This window comes from Ovis canadensis, chromosome 1 (assembly GCF_042477335.2).
Source record: "Ovis canadensis isolate MfBH-ARS-UI-01 breed Bighorn chromosome 1, ARS-UI_OviCan_v2, whole genome shotgun sequence".
Lineage (NCBI taxonomy): Eukaryota > Metazoa > Chordata > Mammalia > Artiodactyla > Bovidae > Ovis > Ovis canadensis.
Window position 1 is genome coordinate 173,787,813 of NC_091245.1, and position 20,461 is coordinate 173,808,273.

The 20,461-nt window shown below is 36.5% G+C and overlaps 1 protein-coding gene across 8 annotated transcripts in view; it reads right to left on the reverse strand.

Moving 5' to 3' along the window:
- CBLB (Cbl proto-oncogene B) overlaps window positions 1-20,461 on the reverse strand; it is a 222,049-nt gene that overhangs the window by 126,966 nt on the left and 74,622 nt on the right. For all 8 annotated transcript variants that reach the window (XM_069579132.1, XM_069579103.1, XM_069579143.1 and 5 more), the window contains exon 4: window positions 2,128-2,274. In XM_069579132.1, coding sequence (XP_069435233.1) covers window positions 2,128-2,274 — 147 coding nt within the window. The remainder of the gene's footprint in view (window positions 1-2,127; window positions 2,275-20,461) is intronic.

Sequence of the window (20,461 nt, forward strand, 5' to 3'; positions counted from 1 at the left end):
TATGTAAAAATGCAGACTAGTATTAGAGTATAAAAAAGATAAAAGGATTCAACCTTTTAAAATGCTACATCACTCATTCGTCCATTAATTCAATAAAATACCGTGGAACTATAAGGTGAAAACCCACAGAGAATACAAAGATGGTTTTTCCAATGATTTAATAAAAGAACCATAATTCTGATTACTACAGAAATATGTCTGCATTCCAGAAGAAGCTTTAAGTTTAGCTCTCATCCCAAAAGTAAAAATCTTAAAGACAAATTAAGAAGCTTTTTCAAGTAAGCAAAGATAGGAGAAGACAAAGTTAAAGGGTTTTGGGAGGTAGGGAGCATGTTTCATCAGCATTTCAAGAATCCCCCATTTGATTTAGTAGTGATTTCACTCACACAGTAGTTGGACAGAAATTTCAGCCCCTTAATGTCTATGGATGCAAATAAAGGGAAGTAAAGATGTCTCAAATGCGTAATTCTCTGCGGTTTGAGGTAATGGCAAAACAAACTCCTCGCCTGAAAAACGTGAGGAATCTTTCCATTTTTCACTGGCCTTTTGACTAGCAAACAACTTTATAACTCACCAGAATTTTCAGTTTTCACAAAGAAATACCACAAGCAATTCATCTGATAGATTTTCTTAAAATTTTAAAGATACTTTGTGTTGAAGGTTACCAACTGTTTGCATTAAGCTCAGAGTACTAATATATGAGTTATAACTTCAAGAAGTCCTCAGTTCTTACTTTCAGAACTCTGCAATCCCTTTCTGCTTTCTACTATTCACGTATATTTAATTAGTACACTCTTGGATGTTAGGCTAATTCAAAGGAGGATGAATGTTTTCTTCTTTTAAGTCCTCATTTGTGAATGGATATAGAAGCATTACAAATAGCTACATCTCTGGAATACAGAATGTCAGGGTTAAAAGTAGTATTATCTCCAGTAGTGCTTAAAAATAATTCAGAATACTTTTTATTTAAGAGGTGGGATAAAGACACTAATATTTTTGAAGTAAAAAAAAAATGTATATCTAATCAAATGTGCATTGCTCTGTATGTGCCCTAATCACATAGCAGCTTATAGATAAACAGAGCACTTCACAAAGAAAAATAAGGGAAACCTAACATTACAGTTAATTCATCAGTGTCAGAGGACTCCGATTGTTGACAGTTGTGTATTCCAACATTTATGTCTTATTTCATCAGCTAATGTATAAATACAGAATTTAACTACAAAAAGAACACAACAGTCTGAGTGTAAGCAATCACTTTTAACTCTAAGCTAGGGGTTCTGCCTATACTCAAGACACACTGAGGGACCCTTAAAAGGTTACTAAAGAAACCATCTGCCTCCTGAGGCTCATGTCCTGATCATCTTACCACGAGATTCTTGATAAAAGTTTTGCAAGTTTTATTTAAGTTATGCAGACTTCAGCTATTTAATTCCTATTATTTACCAAGCTCACCTGAGCTTGTGTCTGGATAGAAAATACCTAGAGGAAAATACCTTTAGCTGTTTTGTGAGATAATGCAACTTTGTGATAACATTATCCTCTTTTCTGTACCTTGCTTATACATGTTTACTTTCTGTGCAGTGACACAAAGAAAACCTGAATCCCAGGGATAAAGGCCTTTTCTCACTTCAATTTCAGATCTTCATCAAGTTTATGTCCCACCTCCTCTAGGAAGTAGTCTCTGATGGCTACAATCCTGAAGCAACTGTTGCCCTCTCTGAATTGTCAGAATAATTTATTTATGCCATTTTTTAAAGTATCTTTCCTTTTCTACCTTTTACTTTGTATATGTGTTTTATGTGCTCACTGAATTATAAAGTTATGAGCTTCTCGTGTATACTGTATCTCACATACCTCTGCTTCTTAGAGCAAACTATTTAATTCAACGAGTGCACATCACATAAATATATATCATAATATCTACTTGGTGATAACAAAATTATTCAGTTACTAAGGTATATTTTTGGTGGCTAAACAGGAAAAAAAAGCAATCAAAAAGCACTTATCGAAAACACTGAAGAACATTCTAGAAATACTCAGGCAAAATCTATACCATTTGGAACTGGAGACAGGTCTCCTCATTCTTCAAACATGGATCCAAATTATAAAATGATTTGCACTTACTTGTCTCCAAAAAACTTTCTCCAGAATTCAGCAGCATCTGCTTTCGTGATACGAAAGTTATCTCCCTGGAACTGTCCGTTGGGAAAGATTGCTTTGATTTCTGCCAACATGTGACTGAAGATAAGGGATAGTTTTGTGAGATTTCGTCTGTAGACACAAAAGGGGAAAAATGAAGAGAAGAGTAAATATATAGGCACATTAGTTTCAATGGGAATATATATCATGAAAAATGAAATTATCCAGCCTAGGTCAAATCAATAAAGCCCTTAAGAACAATGTTCATAGAAACTATACATTTAAATTCATAACAGGGTTTTTATTAATCACCCATGTATTCATTTAATATAAGCATGAACAAGATAAATTACATGGATTTAATGGGAGAGATGGACACCTAGAAGACTCATAATCAAATATAAATGTTAATAAAAATGAGTAACTATTTCTACATGGGGTAATAAGGAAAGTTGTGTCACTTACGGAGAATCTAGGAAGATAAGCAGTTGTTCGACAGATGAAAGACTCGGAGTGGAAAGAGGGGGAAAGACAGGAGGGAAAAAAGGATTTTGAATAGTAGGAAGAGTGTATAGAGAAGTACAGAGGTGTGAAACCAAACTATGTGGATACGATCTAGGCTTACCAAGGCTAAAGAAGAGCTGAAGGTGAGGGGAACAGACGGCTTGACATGGGATGAGAAAGTTTAGATGGGACATGACAAACAGCCATCTAAACCAATGAACAGATTTTATCAAATACACTTGCCACTTCTATCTAAAAATCAGTTTCTGATGATAAGCCTCAGATATGTACGTATTTTAGAAGCTCTCTAGGTAGCCCATAAGAGACTACTGTGATAAGGAATGGGGAGCCCAAGTGGGCTAAAAGATTAAGGACATGATCAAGCCTCTGCTTTTAGAAAGAAAAAGTTGTGGTATGGATAAAATGGTTTAGAGTGAGGGAAATGTAGGTGTTGTCTCTTCCAACTTCCATGTTAAGTTCTGGTGGTTTTGATGTGATTTACAGCATGCTTCAAATCATGATTCATACTTTAATGTATCATCTACATTCCTTCCAAGCTTTTCATAGATTTACAGCATAATTGTGTTAATCAGCCCCAAACTGTTCCTGCAAATAATAAGGAAGCACTTGAAAGACAAAATACAAAAGAACTTCTCAGTTTTCAGCTGACTTTGCCTCTTTATATTCCTGCTTATTCAGAATCACCAGAACACAATAGGCACATACATAATATCTTTCCATTTTGAAGCTTTAGCTGCTTTTGTGTATGTGTTGAGAGGTCAAGCGCAGGTAGGAGGCAAGTAAATACAGAGGAAAAATAGAGAAAGCCATCAAATCTGCAATGCATATAATGCCATACAAAGTTTCAGAAGGCCTCTGACACTGAAAGTTGTGGCTATCTGCCTCATTTTTACGCATGAACCTGTATTTAATGACTCTCAAATAACAAACAAAAAGACATGCTACATACCAAAGAGATTATATAGTATGCACCTCTCAGTAGTTAATGAAAAGAAGCATGTATCCTATATAAGATGAACACAGAATAAATAAAAGTACTTGTGACAGAAAGTGGGAAAAGTAGGAAAGAAGCAAGCAATAAAGTAACTGACATCTCAAAAAGTTCCTCTCTACTGAAAAACCAGAAAGTCCCTGTTTCCATATCCTTCGTTATTTATGAGAAAGAAATTTATGAGGGTCAGAACTTGGGCCTTATTTTAGTGCTTGACTGGCAACAAGAAACAATCTGCAAAATCATTATGGTTGGGTTATGCAAAATGTTTCACCATCTTCTTAGATTCAGCCACCCTTCCGTACAACTCAGCCTAATTCAAAGGTAAAACTCTCTTAATTAGTTGAATCTTTGTTCTTCTCATTTATGCCAACACATCCTCATTTAGATGATAGTTTACATAAGAGATTCAGTCTTAGGAAATGAAAGGCCAACTGATGAACTTTATCAAAGGAAAGAATTGTGGCCAATGCAGCCAATACAAACGGCAACTGCCTCTTGAAATTTGAGTTTAAAGAAAAACATAAAGTCACTTTTGAAAAGCTGCAACGAATTTATTTCCGTAATTAGGCAAAAGAGTTAATTTCTGACCAAACTTCCAATTGATACAAACAAAAAAGAAAAATCAGGATGGCTGTAATTAGGGTAAACCAACTGTTCCTTATTTTCTGAATTGGTTTCTCTCCATCCATCCCCTTGTTTCTTTGTTCTTTAATCATATCCAAATGTCTTTCATTTTTATTTGTTAGATCTAAAGCCTGAAGCACAATACCAGTGATTATCCATCTTGGATATTTGATCCACTGGCTCTGTAGGCACTAAGCTTTAAAATAGAAATAGTAATACTTTATAATCTTCAGTCTAGAAGCCCTAGTATCACTACCCATACAACCAATCACTGTTAAATTATAAACTGTGTGTATAGTTCAATTTTCTTCTTCCTACAAGAAGATTACATTTCTATTTGACTTTTTGTACAAACTAAAGCAATGGAAAAATCTCTTTTGCCTTTAATCTTTAAAGAAATGTAAATTCAAGTTCTTAAAAACATGTTAATGCAAGTTTTCTATTACCTTATTTTTCACATATACCAGAACATACATTTTCTAACTAATTTTTTTAAAAAATGCAGATCATACACATGTAAATGATTATTCTGGAAATCCTTTATCTGAAAGATTGATTTACTGAGGTCGCAACCCACACAAAGAAATGAAAATAACTTACAGCTAATTCATCTGATGTCATTTAAATTTACTGTCACAACAAATGAGTTTGTCTTTTATACGACTGTGTGGGCGTTTGTTTACTATATTTTGCTTTACATTATAAGCTTTAATTCCCCACTCCACTATGCACTTTTATATACCAATTTAAATATAAATAACTTCCAATTTTGAAACTGATATCCAAGAATACAGTCACTTCTAATCATCTAGACACAGTGGGAACAAAGTCAACAACTACATACCTTCTTTGTAGATGAATTTTCTATTAGGATATTTTTTCCATACCTTGCCAATTTTCCCTAAGCCCACGTGATTGCCTGTCATCATATGACCAAAAGTGATGACTACTTAATAAAGGATTTGAAGCATCCTAATTGAAAATATGTATCTTTTTCACTAAACAACTAAGGAAGTAATATTTATCTGACTGGATTTGGGCATCCGGTCCCATCATTTTACAGCAAATAGATGGGGAAAAATGGAAACAGTGACAGACTCTTATTTTCTTGGGCTCCAAAATCACTGTGGTGACTACAGCCATGAAATTAAAAGACGCTTACTCCTTGGAAGGAAAGTTAGGACCAACCTATTCAGCATATTAAAAAGCAGAGACATTACTTTGCCAACAAAGGTCCATATAGTCAAAGCTATGGTTTTCCCAGTAGTCATGTACAAATGTGAAAGTTGGATCATAAAGAAGCATCAAAGAACTGATGCTTCTGAACTGTGGTATTGGAGAAGACTCTTGAGCGTCCCTTGGACTCCAAGGAGATCAAATCAGTCAGTCCTAAAGGAAATCAACCTTGAATATTCATTGAAAGACTGATGCTGGAGCTGAAGCTCCAACACTCTGGTCACCTGATGTGAAGAGCTGACTCATTGGTAAAGACCCTGATGCTGGGAAAGACTGAAGATTGGATGAGAAGGAGGCAACAGAGGATGAGATGGTTGGATGGCATCATCAACTCAATGGAGATGAGTTTGAGCAAACTCTGGAAGATAGCGAAGGACAGGGAAGCCTGGCAAGCTGTAGTTTATGGGGTTGCAAAGAGTTGGACACGACTGAGTGAGTGACCAACAACAACAAAGACTCAATAATCTTAAACATGACTTTACAAGAAATTCTGAACACTCTGACTTTCAGTATAAGAGATACTTTATGTTGACTAATTACTACCACATTAATCTCCCACTAACAATCACAAGTTAAGTCATTTTTCTCTGCCACCCCTACAGTGAAGTCACTCAGTCGTGTCTGACTCTTTGCAACCCTGTGGACTGTAGCCTACCAGGCTCGTCCATCCACGGGAATTTCCAGGCAAGAATACTGAAGTGGGTTGCCACTGCCTTCTCCAGGAGATCTTCCTGACCCAGGGACTGAACCCAGGTCTCCTGCATTGTAGGCAGACGCTCTACCATCTGAGCCACCAGAGAAATCCATATAGTAGGAATCTCCAAGCCATTTTTAAAATTTGTTTGGTGTGAGATTTTGTTTTTAAGAAATACTTTTGAAATGAAAGTATTTTGATACACCAGGTAATCAAAAAGTAGCTTCTAGATGTCGACACTGGTTAAACCAGTAAAGATGTTAATATATTAAAGAAGCCTTGAAGTAGAGGGAGGGAGAGAGGAATAAAGACAAAGGAGAGGGCAGAGATGATAAAGAAAACTATCCACATTCGCAATCTTTGAAAAGGCTACAAATGAACTTACCTACAAAACAGAAATAGAGTTACAGATACAGAAAACAAATTTACAGCCACCAGCGGTAAGAAGGGGATAAACTGGAAGACTGTGATAGACATATACATATTACTGTATATAAAACAGATAACTAGTAAGGACCTACTGTAGAGCACAGGGAACTCTGCTCAGTATTCTGTAATGGCCTACAGGGAAAAAAAAAGTCTAAAAAAGAGTGGATTCATGTATACATACAACTGATTCACTTTGTTGTACACCTAAAATTAACACAACATTGTAAATCAAGTATATGCCAATAAAATAAGTATAATAAATACATCAGCAATGTCAAGAATATCACTTAAGAAGCAGTGCTTCTTTTATCCTGAATTCAATCATGTAAAACTTTCTTTAAAATAATATGAATCAATTTCTCAAGTTACATTACTGCACAGAATGTAAAGTTGGAGTGATATAGCATCATTGTTCATGAATAAGTCTGAGTAGCTTGCGTGGCTACAGCCAGCATCATATAGTGAAGGTATACAAGATTTGATGCAGGATGACACAATCCTACCCTTAATAAATTTATTACATAGTAGGGTAAAAGGAAATTGCAACCCACTCCAGTATTCTTGCCTGGAAAATACTATGGACAGAGGCGCCTAGTGAGCTACATTCCATGGGGTCACAAAGAGTCAGATGAGACTGAGGAACTGAGAGCACAGGGGAGAAAAAGACATGACAATATTAACACTACACAAGGAGGAGCTGGAACAATGCACAAGCTCCTCAAGACAATAGGCATCTTGAGGTGAGGAATTTGAAAAATGAATAAAAAATACATCAAAAGATTTGGTTCGTAGCCTCCACTAAATGTAGGAGACACACACAGAGTGCAATTTAATTATATCGCATGTAGTCCTTGCATTTTCTCAATTCAAGAAGCAGCTGTGTCATAAATCAAGTAGGAAATAAAAAGTTTTAGGTGTGGAATTAGTGAAAACACTTCATGCCAGGGAGTTCCAAAGTTTCTGAGAATCTACCGCCTTTGGTAGAAGAAATAGGAGACAACATTTTTATCCAAAAACTATTAACAATTCAATTCTCACATTTAAAAGCTAGGGCATGTGTTTTGTAATCTTTACAAGATGAAACTAATTCAACATAAAGAGAAAAGCAAGACATAAAGAATATAAACAGTGGCCCTAAAAATGAGACTCACACCCAGTTAAAGAGCAATTTCCATTCACTCTATTTCTGAGGTAGTGCCTTCCAAGATGGGTTTAGGGAGTTATTTCACACTGTATTTGACCTTAGGAACATTTTGATTCCCAAGAAAGTAAGGATACTAGGGTGATGTAAGCCTCACCTTTCATTTCCTCATCCTGGGAACAGAGACTATTATTAAGATGACTCCTGAGAGTCTGAAATAAAACTGGATCTCATCCACTCCCCTGCCTAAATGTTTTAAAGTTTTCAACACAACTAAGAGGAATAAGAAGCAATTTTTGTTTTAATTCAAGTATAGTTGATTTACAATATTGTGTGTATAGCAAACTGATTCATTTATACGTTTTCTTTTCCACAGTCTTTTCTATTATGGTTTATTACAAGATACTGAATCTAGTTCCCTGTGCTATATAGTAGGATTGAGTTGTTCATCTATTTTATATAGGGCAGTTTGTCTCTGCTAATTCCAGACTCCTAGTTTCTCCCTCTGCAACCCCCTTTCTCCTTTGATAACCATAAGTTTGTTTTCTATGTCTGTGAGTCTGTTTTCTTTTTGTTGTTGTTTTTGTGTTTTTGTTTTTTTTGTAAATAAGCTCATTTGTGCCATATTTTAGATTGCACACATAAGTGAAATCATATGATATTTGTCTATTTCTTACTTCATTTAATATGACAATTTCTAGGTCCATTCATGTTACTGCAAATGGCATTGTTTCATTCTTTTTCAAGACTGAGTAGTATCCCATTATGTCTATACTCCATATTTTTTTCATCCATTCATCTGTTGATGAACATTTAGGTTCCTTCCATGTCTTGGCTATTTTAAATAGTGCAGCAAGGAACACTGGGGTACATGTATCTTTTTGATTTATAGTTTTCTCTGGCTATATGCCCAGGAGGAGGATTGCTGGATCATACGGCAACTCTATTTTTAGTTTAAGGAACCCCCATAGTGTTTTCCATAGTGACTGCATCAATTTACAAGGAATATGAAGCAATCTTAAAAGCCCAAGTCCCAGAGTCTACCCTAAGACATAAAAGAAGTATGAGCAGAAACTTTCTAACCTGAGACACAAGCAGTAGGGTAATTTTTCAAGCTGCTCCAGGTTACTTCCTTGAACTGCTCACTTAGCAAAGTATGTCAGTCCAAAAGCTTCATTGAAATAGGTAACCAAGGAAGGTTTTATCCCTTTCATTAAAAGATAAATCATCCACCACTAACAAGGCTAGGGAGACCAAGTACAAAATTGTGGCTGGGAAGGATGAACCCTGGGCATCCTCTGATCTCTGCAGTATAATCTCAAACATGTTGCCTCCACAGGTCTAATAAGTGCAAGACACTATCCCACAAAATAAGAATGATGCTTTCAGGGTAAATGAATTTGCTTTATGAAATAAACAGTTTTAAATGGACAATTTACAAATGTCTTACATAAACACAACTAAAACATGAAATAGTCCCATCACATTCAAATGTAATATCCTTTGACAAGTTCCTGGGAGATACCAAGAAGATATTCTGTCTAATTCTTCAGCTATTCTATATTAAAGAAACTGGCCTTGAACCGTACATACTGAGTGCATATCCTTACTCTGTTGGTAGTTGTGAACAAGTTGCTTAACCTCTCTTTGAATCAGTTTCCTTATCTCTAAAAATTTTAAATAAAAGTGCCTGTCTTGTGAGGAGTATATAAGGTATAAAGGTAAGACCCTAATGCATCTTGTAACTCTCAGTAAATAATCATTATTATTATTATTATTATTAATTCTACCTACCACCTCTGTTTAAAAGTATAAATATCCTAGTCTTTAATTTCCCCATATAATACTATTGTCATTTAAACTGATGGCTATCTCAATAAGGTAAAAATCACCAATCTCATATTAGGATCATCAATTGTCATGGTGGCCTCTTAGAATTTCACAGCAAACAATGAAAGAGTATTTGATTAATCCATTCATTTATTCTGCATATCCTAAGTGTCTACTAGACTATGTCAAATACTCTTGATGAATTCATTAAGTATTCATATACTTTTAATGAATTTAAGGGACTAAGAGATTGCCAAAGGTACAGAACAATGTAGTGGGAATAAAACTGAGATAGAACTAGAATAAAGGTAGTAATCAGCGAGAGAGACAGAGGAGTCTACAACTTTGGGGGTGATGGATGCAGTTTTCAGCAGAATATAGCCCTGAAGTGGGTAGGAATAGGACAGTAAAGGTGAATTAGGAAGGAATTAGATAATTCCAAGGGTGAATGGGGTCTTTCACGTGGATTTTGAATTTCCTACAACTATGACAGCAGTTTGCATGAAGAAAAATAACTACAATAAGCCTTATCTCAATACATTCAATAAAGCTTCCCATATAATCTTTTTTAAATGTCAGCTATTTTAACTTTGCAGCTATGCCAACACAGGATTATCTCTTTGATAATTTCAACAAATAATTTTATATGAAAAATTTATTGAGAGAAACCATGACAGTATGATATGATCACTCACACTTTCATCATACTCATCACTCATACTTTCATCACTCATACTTTCATCCTTTCATCTTTCATCTTTTAAAAGCTTAACAACATCTGCTTCAAAAAAGAAACACTTTTGTCTTTAGCGCTGGACTCCTTTTGATTAAACCTAAAGGGTAGCAAGTATCTTTTTATGAAACCTTTTTTTTTTAAGAACTCTTAAAAATGTAGACCATTCTATTACGTGAGAGAGAAAAGAAAAACATATCTATTCTTGCACTCCTATTTAACATAAAATACAATGAAATTTCCGTGACTATGTGGAAAGCTGTCATGACAGTGACTCAAAGAGAAGCAACCAGAAGCAATCACAGTAGAACTTCGTGGTGTATTTTTGTTTTTGGGCTAGGCCCTTTTTCAAAAGAAAAAGAAACATTAGAAGTTTAAACTATATTTTTATGTCCTGGGGTAATCTGATAAAAGAACAGTCTCATCATCAAATAAACTTGGCCATGAAAACAATTTAATTTTTAAATCTATTAATAGATTCATTTTTGTTCTTTTCTCAGATCACCATAAAAAATTATAATGAAGTAGCAATCTGAATTATATCAATTAAGTCAGTACTTACTGCTTTTACTGAAATTCTTATTTTTACTTGCTACAGTCCCTACACCACTATTTCTATTTTTTGTCACATTCACATTTCAGAGACAGCTTTTACTTTTACTCAGTAGGATAGGGTCACAGAATACTCTATTAGAATACAAGTCTTTTCTACCATAGTACATTCTTCGAGGATTTCTCCTGGCCGTGGGACCAAGCTACCTTCCGTCATTCTTCACACCACTTCTCTGCTTCCTCCTTGGGCATCTGAATGGCATCCTGCCCTTTCTGATCCACACTTTGGATTAAGCCATCTCTTCCTCCTCACTGACTGAAAGTTCCTACGTCTCAGCTAGTTCCTACGTCTCAGCCTGCTGAACTTTCATCTGCACCAGCTTTTTGTTAAGGTAGTATGGCCATGGTATCTTTTCCATCCCCCTTTCTGGAATGTCACCTATCAGGCTATTAAACGCCACCACTTGGACTTTCCAGTGGTCCAGTGGTTAAGAATCCACCTGTCAATGCAGAGGACATGGGTTCAATCTCTGGTTTGAGAAAATTCCACATGCTGTGGGACAGCTAAGCCAGTACACCGTAACAACCGAGCCCGAGTGCGGTAACTACTGAGGTCCGTGTGCCCTAAAGCCCATGCTCTGCAACGAGAGAAGCCGCTGCAGTGACAGGCCCATGCACCGCAAGCAGGGAAAGGCCGTGCACAGCAACGTAGACCCAGTGCAGCCAATAAATTAAATAAAATGCCACCGCTTCACACCACCTGTCATAGGAGAAAGTTCTCTCTGAAAAGCACCAGTTATTTTATATACATATTGCACCTCACCTGGATCAAAGCAAAGGTCTTTGTTGGAGAAGAAAGCCTTAAACTATACCTGTAACAGCTTCTTACAAATAATAGATAGCCAATAAATTTTAACGCTAATGACCATTAAAATATTTAAAGAAAAAATACATCAGAATTTCCTGACCTAAACAGATCGATAGCAGAAGTACATAAAAACAGTTTATAAAATGCTAGAGAGTGAAGCATCAACTTTACCAAAAGCTGCTCTAAGAGAGAGTTAAAAATTTAGTGTTTGACACTAAGTGAGAAAAAGAAAAAAAAACTTTGTGAGTTCCACTATCTTTTCTCTCACTATCTTTTTCTCCTTTGTGAATGACAAAATATAGCAACAGCAAGCAATAGGAAATTAATGTGAAGTTTCCAGAATCTCAAGAAAACGGATCACATTTGTCATACTTTCTGAGGAAGTATAAACACAGTTTCCCATCACATTACCTGTTCCCTGACAGTTACTTCCTCCTTTGGCTCTGGAGTTTCCTCCTTGATACCTTTGTCCCACTTCAACCCAGCTCCCCAGAAATGGAACAAGTGAAAAACAAATGAACCATAGTGCAGAGAGAGAGCTCATCTCTTTGCTGGTGCTCATGTTGTGCATTACTGACAAGAAAACTACAAACCTGACATTTATTTCATCTTTCCCCCAGGGTTAAAATTATCTTTATTGAAATGGTTGAGGCAAATATAAACTTTAGTTTGCCAAGCAATTCTCATTTATTTTTGGCATAATCTGATATGGATACCACATGGTAACAGTGTGTGTGTGTGTGTGCCTGTGTGTGCACGCACGTGAACATGCTCTATAAAAAGTGTGAAGTGAAAAAGGCAAAACAATAAATAGTATGCCCAGTACTAAGTACTAAGTACTATTTAAAAGCCAAGTTATCACAATACAGACAAATAGAAAACGAATATAGAATATACAGTAAAAGACATAAACAGTAGTAATCTCTGGAAAGTTAATAAATGGTTTGCCTATTTTTTTCTTTAAATATCCCTATTTTCAAAAATATTACAAGCCATTATACTGACCTTCTCAGGCAAATCTGCAAGGTGCCTGAAGGAGAGAGAGTGACTAGATTTCCATGCCTACTGCAACAATCCAACCTCTGCCAGGCCCCACTGGCATCCAGGCTGCAAAGCTTGACTTTCAGGTCCAGAGCTATCTCTGGTGCACAGTCACCTCAAACCTTTTACTTGAGCACTGACTTCCAATTTTCTAGAAACTATTAACCCTTTTACCACAGAATATTCACCACTGGCACAATAGTATAATTTCACATTTTTAGGATATCAAGCAGGGAATACAAAGGTTAGAGTACAGCTACTGATAAACTAAATGTGGAAATCATCTCATTCTGGTTAAGTCTCATTATTTTTAAATCTAGTTCGTGACATTATCTCCTACCTTTACGATAATCTAAAAAATACACCATTCAAGTTGAATTATTTTCAGGAGCAAGAGACTGCCTGATAGTTATTACAGATAAATTAGCACACCACATATAATCCTTGTCATGCAATAGCATAAAAGAAATGTATAGTGACATATGACCAGAGCATTCAACTGTCCACCTTCTCCCTTCAGCATACCAGACACGGATAAGACATATGATAATGATTCTAGAGAAGGGGGCTAATTTAGATCTACAACCTCAGAAAGAAATGCTGTGCTTCTCTAAGCAGTGAGACTGATCGTACTGGGATTTTTTTTTTTTCCTTTCAAAATGAAGAACAGGTGAAATAGTCACAGAACATAGCTGTAACAGATGTTAGCTGTACAATTTCCCCGGACCCACTGTTGTTTAGTTGCTCAGTAGTGTGCAATGCTTCTGCGACCCCATTAACTGTAGCCCTCCTCTGTCTGCAGGACTCTCCAGGCAAGGATACTGGAGTGGCTTGCCATTTCCTTCTCTAATGGATGAATAAAAACTTGTTAAACTTTCTGAGTATAGCAACAATGGGTATATTTTTTAAGTTAAAATAAAGGTCTAAGATTTTCTTAAATTTGCCAAAGGTAAACTGCATTTAGCTTATTCTGCTCCCAGTGGTGGTGACAGGACCTTGCAGACAAGTGGTTTCTACACCCCCAATGTCAAGTCTCATGAAGGAAATACTGGAATATGGTGGAGGAAAGCACAGTAGGGGAGCAAAAAGTTCTAGACACAGTACTGCCTGTCTCTTACTTCAAAGCCTCTAATCCAAAGTTTTGTTCTCTATAAAAATGAGAAGACTACAGGTACATAATTTGAGGCCCCATAACATTCCACGGAGTTGTCATCACTTTTATTTTGGCTTGTAGGTGACTAGATAGCTCGCAAAGCCCATAGGCTTTAGGTAAAAATTATGAATATACTTCACAGTCTACAATTAATATGAAGTACAAGGTGTTATATACCGTTTTAAGTTTACAAACTTTTCTCAATATATTTTAGTCTGAGACTGAAGAAATCCTAAAGTCAGGATAGAAAAATCTAACATAGAAAACTGAAATTACATTGGGAAGCCTTAATTTTTATTTTGTTCATTACTATAATAGGCATCTCTGATGTTTTCTTTCCTTTTCAACAAAGTAAAATACTTAAATAACATTGTCTTCCAAAACTAAACCACAAAGCAGCAGAAATAACAAAAAATAAATATATAAAAGGCAACTTAAAAGCTCTTTCATGTTAATGAATAAACACGAGAATATTGAAACCATACGAAAAACGCAGACTACTAGAACAGAGTACGCTCAATGGGAAACATGGCTTAAAAGTTGATTTTATTTATTTGTTCTTGATAAGGAAATGTGCTAACAGTAAGCAAATTACAATATCACATCCAAGAATTTTAACTTTCATCTCAGTCGAGAGTTTAGAAATATCTCAGAGAGACTTATGTTTACCACATGATGGCTGATCAATAATATGAATCAACTCTCTCTGCTGTTTTAGTCTTGACTGCAAATGGAATAACCACCACATAAATAAAACCACCCTTAGACAGTGGCTTTGGAGTAGAAAGACAAACATATTTAATCTAGCCACACTCTGAAGATCAAACATTACAAGAGTTAAAAGCTCCAGCTCTAGGGTCAAATTAACCTAAATATGAGCTTAAATCACCCAGGAACTGAATGACTGCATACTCAGTTAACCCTTCATTTCTAAAATATGAATTACAATAGCACGTACAGGATTTGTGGAAGATTACAGATAGGCAAACTTCCTTTGCTACTCTTCCCATCATGGAGTCTATTCCCCTCACCCCCGTACCTGGGCTAGGCTGTGCCTTGCTTTGATTAGTAGAATGTGGTAGAAATTACACCGTGTAAATTCTGAGGTTGGGCCCTAAGAGATCTGTGGTTTCTGCTTTTGCATTTTGGAAAACAATCTTGGAATTTAGTGGTCATGCTGTGAGGAAACCCAAGCAGTCATGTGGAAAGGCCCTAGTGAGTCCTCAGTTACAAGGGGGCAACAAATGCTAGGCATGTGGGGGCAATCCAACACCCCAGCCCATACCACATAAAGCAGAAGCCAACACCACGGAACCACGCTTGCTGTTGAATTTTATGTGGTTTGATACACAGCAGTAAATATAAGCCACAGCAAGCATCTGATAAACTTTTATCATTATTACTAGTATTATTCGTGCTACCAACTTCCTATCATTGTCATCAACAGTAGCAGTTCAAAGGTTGGGACACTCTTCTGTCAATGTAAGTGCATAACTTATGGATAAAGAATCAAACACTATTTAAAATAAAACTTGTATTCCTACTTAAAGTTTTTTACATTGGAAATTGCAAAATTTACATCTTCTATATTTTCTTTGATAATAAAACAAACTAACCAAAAGAGATTTTTTGGAAGAAATCTGGACTATACTAATTGGAAAGTTAGCCTACTCAGATCTGGATGAGAAGGAATTTAATTTCCAAAACATACTTATTTAGATAACCACACAATGAACTGAAGTGTGAAAATACCATTAGGCTAATCCACTGATTTATACCGACAACAGACTTAATTTCTACAAGTCTTAAATGCTCAGTCAAAGGTAGAGAATCCCCTTAATATTATATGTACATAAAATGTAAGCAAAGATCTGAAATGTTTATAGACTGATAGCAGTCTTTTTAATTGAACTGCCATTTAAATCACATTTTCTAAATACGACTTAACATTAACTAGATTTGACATGTGTCTAGATAAGAAATCATTCTGGATTTTGGCTTGTCTAGTTCTATTCACTGGGGTCTCTGTTCAAAAGTCAAGTGCTGGTAATAATCCCTTACTTATCAACACTGAAGTACACACAATGACTTTTTTTTTAAAGAATAATTCTTTTGGCTTCCAGCTGTACCTAAACCATCAATATAATAATCTTTAGAAGACATTTAAGGATACTGTTAAATATATCACTGTACCATGTAAATAATGAAATGGTTATTCAACAAATGTACTACTGCACCCAACAACTGTAAGTTTTAATTTATACACTAAACATGAGAATCAATCATTATGCCTCTCCTGGTGATACCTGTCATTTAAAGCTTAATAGAAAAAAGCAGCTACAAATATTTAAAGAAATCACTTTTAATATTTCAATTAAATATTAGGATGATGAAAGAATAATCATGCATTAGCTTAAGAAAATTTTATTTCCTGTATAATTATTTCCTGTTTAATCAAGTATTTCTTAAGGAACCAAATACTAAGAGACAAAAAAAACCACTACAAATAATTGACAAAGATTAGGCTGTAAAAGCAGCATCAATTAATCTTTTCATTTTCTGGCATATCATTTATGATGAAACATGCCATTTCTTGAAAAGTCTACCTTAATGGCACAAAAATAAGTTCTCCCCGTTTTTCAGAATGATATTATATGTACAGAAACTGAGATCTACATATATGAAATTCCAATGACTTTAAAATAAAGTTTTTTCCATTTAGTAAATATTATATTTTTGAGGCTCTGTAATAATCTGCCACTACACTAGGCAATGGATTAATAAGATGAAAGCCAGCCACCTCTGACTTCCAGGAGTTTATAAAACTCAGATATAAAAATGTACAGCGACAATACAGTGTAATTGTACAAACAAAGTATAATACATTCAAGGTTCTTCAGCCAACACAGGAGCCCACAGGAGAATGTACTCAACTCTGGCCCTCTTTAAAAGGGTTCAGAAGCAGGAAAAAAGCAAGAGAACATGCCAGGTAAAAGCAGCAAGGTTGGTACACCAAAGTATGTGGTTGTAGACTGGCCTCGCAATATGACACACTGCAGGGTCAGAAGTGATCTGTATTCAGGAAAGAGATGGCTAGGGCAGCAAGACCACACTGTAGATATCACCTCATCCTGTAGCCCTGTGCATTAAACCAGCACAGCCCATCACCTACCCAGGCTGTTCAAGGATGCAGCGGCCTGCTTATCCAACCATGACTCCACCAGGGAGCACTCCGGCCAAGGGGAGTTTGAAAAACAAAACCACTTTCCATAAAATGTATCACAAGCTATAATTTAATAAGGAGGAACACATCTTCAGCCAAATTTAAAAGCTTTCATTGAAGATTTCTCTGTTGGTAAGATAGTAATTGAATTTTGAGGGTTTCTTTCCTGTGTCATTGATGAAATATAATCTAGATTTAACAAATTGAGAAAACAAGCAAAAGAAAAGAGCTCTCAGAGAGGAATGCTCCAGAAGCCTATGTCTTAGAAGCAGATGTTCTACCCTGGCAGACTTTCCGCCCCTGGTGTATTACCATTTGAAACCCACTCATAGATCACACTGCAAATGCACATCTGAAAAGATGTGTTCCCATTTCAAAATACCACAGTAATTCCCTCACTTCCAGAAATGATTCACCAGATAAATATTTAGTGTCGTAAAGAAATATAACCTTTTTTTCCATGATCTAAAGTAGAACTCTGAGCTGACCAACTTCAACCCCCGAACACAACATTATCAATAATCCCTGAAGTACCATCCCACCAGGCGACATTCTCAAAAGTTAATTCTCTGGGTATGGAGACTGAGCCAAAGCTCTTAAGAGAAGACTCATTTGATTCCACTGAAAAGCACTGCAATCTGTTCTTTAAAAATGGACTGTAGTTAAGCAATACATTTTTCCATTATGTTTTATGGAGCCTGCTGCATTTCCTGTGTCAAAATCTGTCACAAAAATCTGTTTCTCAGACATCTGTTTGGTACAACACACATGTGAATAAGGTACTACATGGAGATGTCTGAAAATAGCAATGCACAGCCTAACATTTGGTTTCTGATCAGAAAGAATTTCCAGTATGTTGGTTGCTAGATTTAATTTGGATCCTGTTAATATCTATTATTAATCACTGGTCTTCCAATAGTACCCATAATATACATACCACCGGGAAAAATAAAGTATTATCTTCTTCATGCCAATAGCCTTTTCATAGTCAAGTGAAAAGAAAAGCTAAATATGAAGACGAATAAATGATAAGAGTGAGCCTTAGATTTCAATTTGGCAGTCTAGTCCCAGGGCAAGAACAAAAATAAATATCTAACAATTATGCTCAAAATCCAGCCCTTGGACCACAGTTTAAACATCACTCCACCACTTGTCAAAAATACAAACCTTCAGGCCCCACCCCAGAACTGCTGACTCAGAATTTGCACTTTGATGAGCCCCTCAGGTGATTCATATGCATGTTTAATATCTGAAAAGCACTTTGTTAGCAGGAACCTCAAAGGATATTTTTCACTGCAGTGTGTCTATGTAAAGTATTTAAGTATTTTTCTGCAGTAGCACTATAGGCCCCAAACTGTGCTGTGCTTAGTCATGTCCTACTCTTTGTGACCCTATGGACTACAGCCCCCCAGGTTCCTCAGTCCATGGGACTCTCCAGGCAAGAATACTGGAGTGGGTTGCCTGTCCTCCTCCAAGGGATCTTCCCCACCCAAGGATCAAACCGGCATCTCCTATGTCTCCTGCATTGCAGGCAGATTCTTTACCTGCTGAGCCATCAGGGAAGGCCTCTATGTAAAACTGCATCTAAAGCAGCCTTGAGGTCCAAGTATTTTTTTAAAGATTCGTGTAAGAGATTCCACCCTGTTGTCCCTCACCACATACTATCCGTCAGTGCTTCCCGTGATGTTGCCAACATGCTGGGAGTCACAGTCATCATTACTGGGCTGGAACATCCTTGTTTTGAGTGATTTAGTTTCTTTTCCAGGACAGACCTCAACAAGGCTAACTGCTGATGGGACTCTCATTTCTCATCCCTCTTGCTCAATAACCCTAAAGAACTCACACCTAATCCTTGATGGCTCCAACCTAGGACAGCCTGTACTATTCCCATTTGTAAATATCAACATCAGACTGATAATAACCTCATCACCACACCCCAGTTCAGCCCCCACATCTTTACCCTGGAAGAAGAACTAAGTTCTTCTGATTGGTTAACACATTGCCAGAGGTCAGGGAGCAGGCTTGCCTCCTCCTACTACAGGAAATAGAAGACAACCACACACATCACTAGTTCAGTGCAAGTGTGGCTCATCTACGCCTAATGTGAGAAGGGAGCAAATTATCCTCCCTTCAATCATCTTCCTCTATCATTACTACCCTCTGAGATCCCTAAATTCAAGGCTTTCATCTGCTATGTTTGGTTCTACCTCCTTAAGAATAGGCAAGACTGGGAAAAAAAAGAAAGACCTGCCAGCTGAGAAATAAAAAACACCTTCTTTAAATGCCATTAAGGTGCTATTTCCTCCTAGAACTGAATTTGCCCAATGCTATATATCTCCTTGTAACTTAATTATTAAAAAACAATCAGGGCCTGCCTGCCTACCCACCAGAAGAAATATCCTTGGAAAACGTCAATCAAGCCCGGCTGACTAATTTTATCATGAGACCCTCCAATCAGGGAGAGAAAGATCTTGGCACTGCCTGTGGTGGAGTGATGAATGCAACACCAGAGGCTGGAACGAGGCCAGGAGTGCTGGGGTTTGAAAGGAACAGCTGAGCAGCCTGGGTGATGCTGCTCCATTCCAGTACCTGAGAGAAGGGAAGTGAAAGGCAGAGACAGACTCTGGGCAGAACATGAGAGCTTGCAGCACCCTGCAAGGTCGACCTAGAGTAATAAATGAAGGATAAAGGTAACAAAGGGGCTCTGCAAAGCTGATGCATAGAAGCTACCCTTTTCAATATAAAAAGGTTTATGGAGGAAGGTGTTTTATAAACTACTGGTTCCCAGACACCTTTATTTAAGAAAATAATTTTTCCTGAAATGTTTAACAACACTCAACTTTAAACAAAAATAGAGAAAACTAACCTAGGATTCCTATTTCACCAAAAGATTATTAACACCAAAATTATCATCTTTTGACATGAAATATCTTCACACCACAAGAACAAGAGGGACATAATTTCAGAACATAAAGAATTATTCCTTTCAAATGGATAAATTTAACTTCCTGAAAGACTCACTAAAATGCTTACTATAACTTCCAATAGCAGGCCACAGATAAGTGGAACCCATCGGGAGCAGTCCAACCATGCAGGTTTCGGCCCAAGGTACTTTCATATGCCTCTAATCACAGATGAAGAACTGAGCTAGGGACACACACTACAAGCTTTGAAAAAGAAATGAAACAAAAAGTGAAAAAGAAACTTCTCACAAAAGTGAATTAAGTATGGACTGCTCCTAAGTAGTTACTATTCACTTATGAAATATTAGTTCAT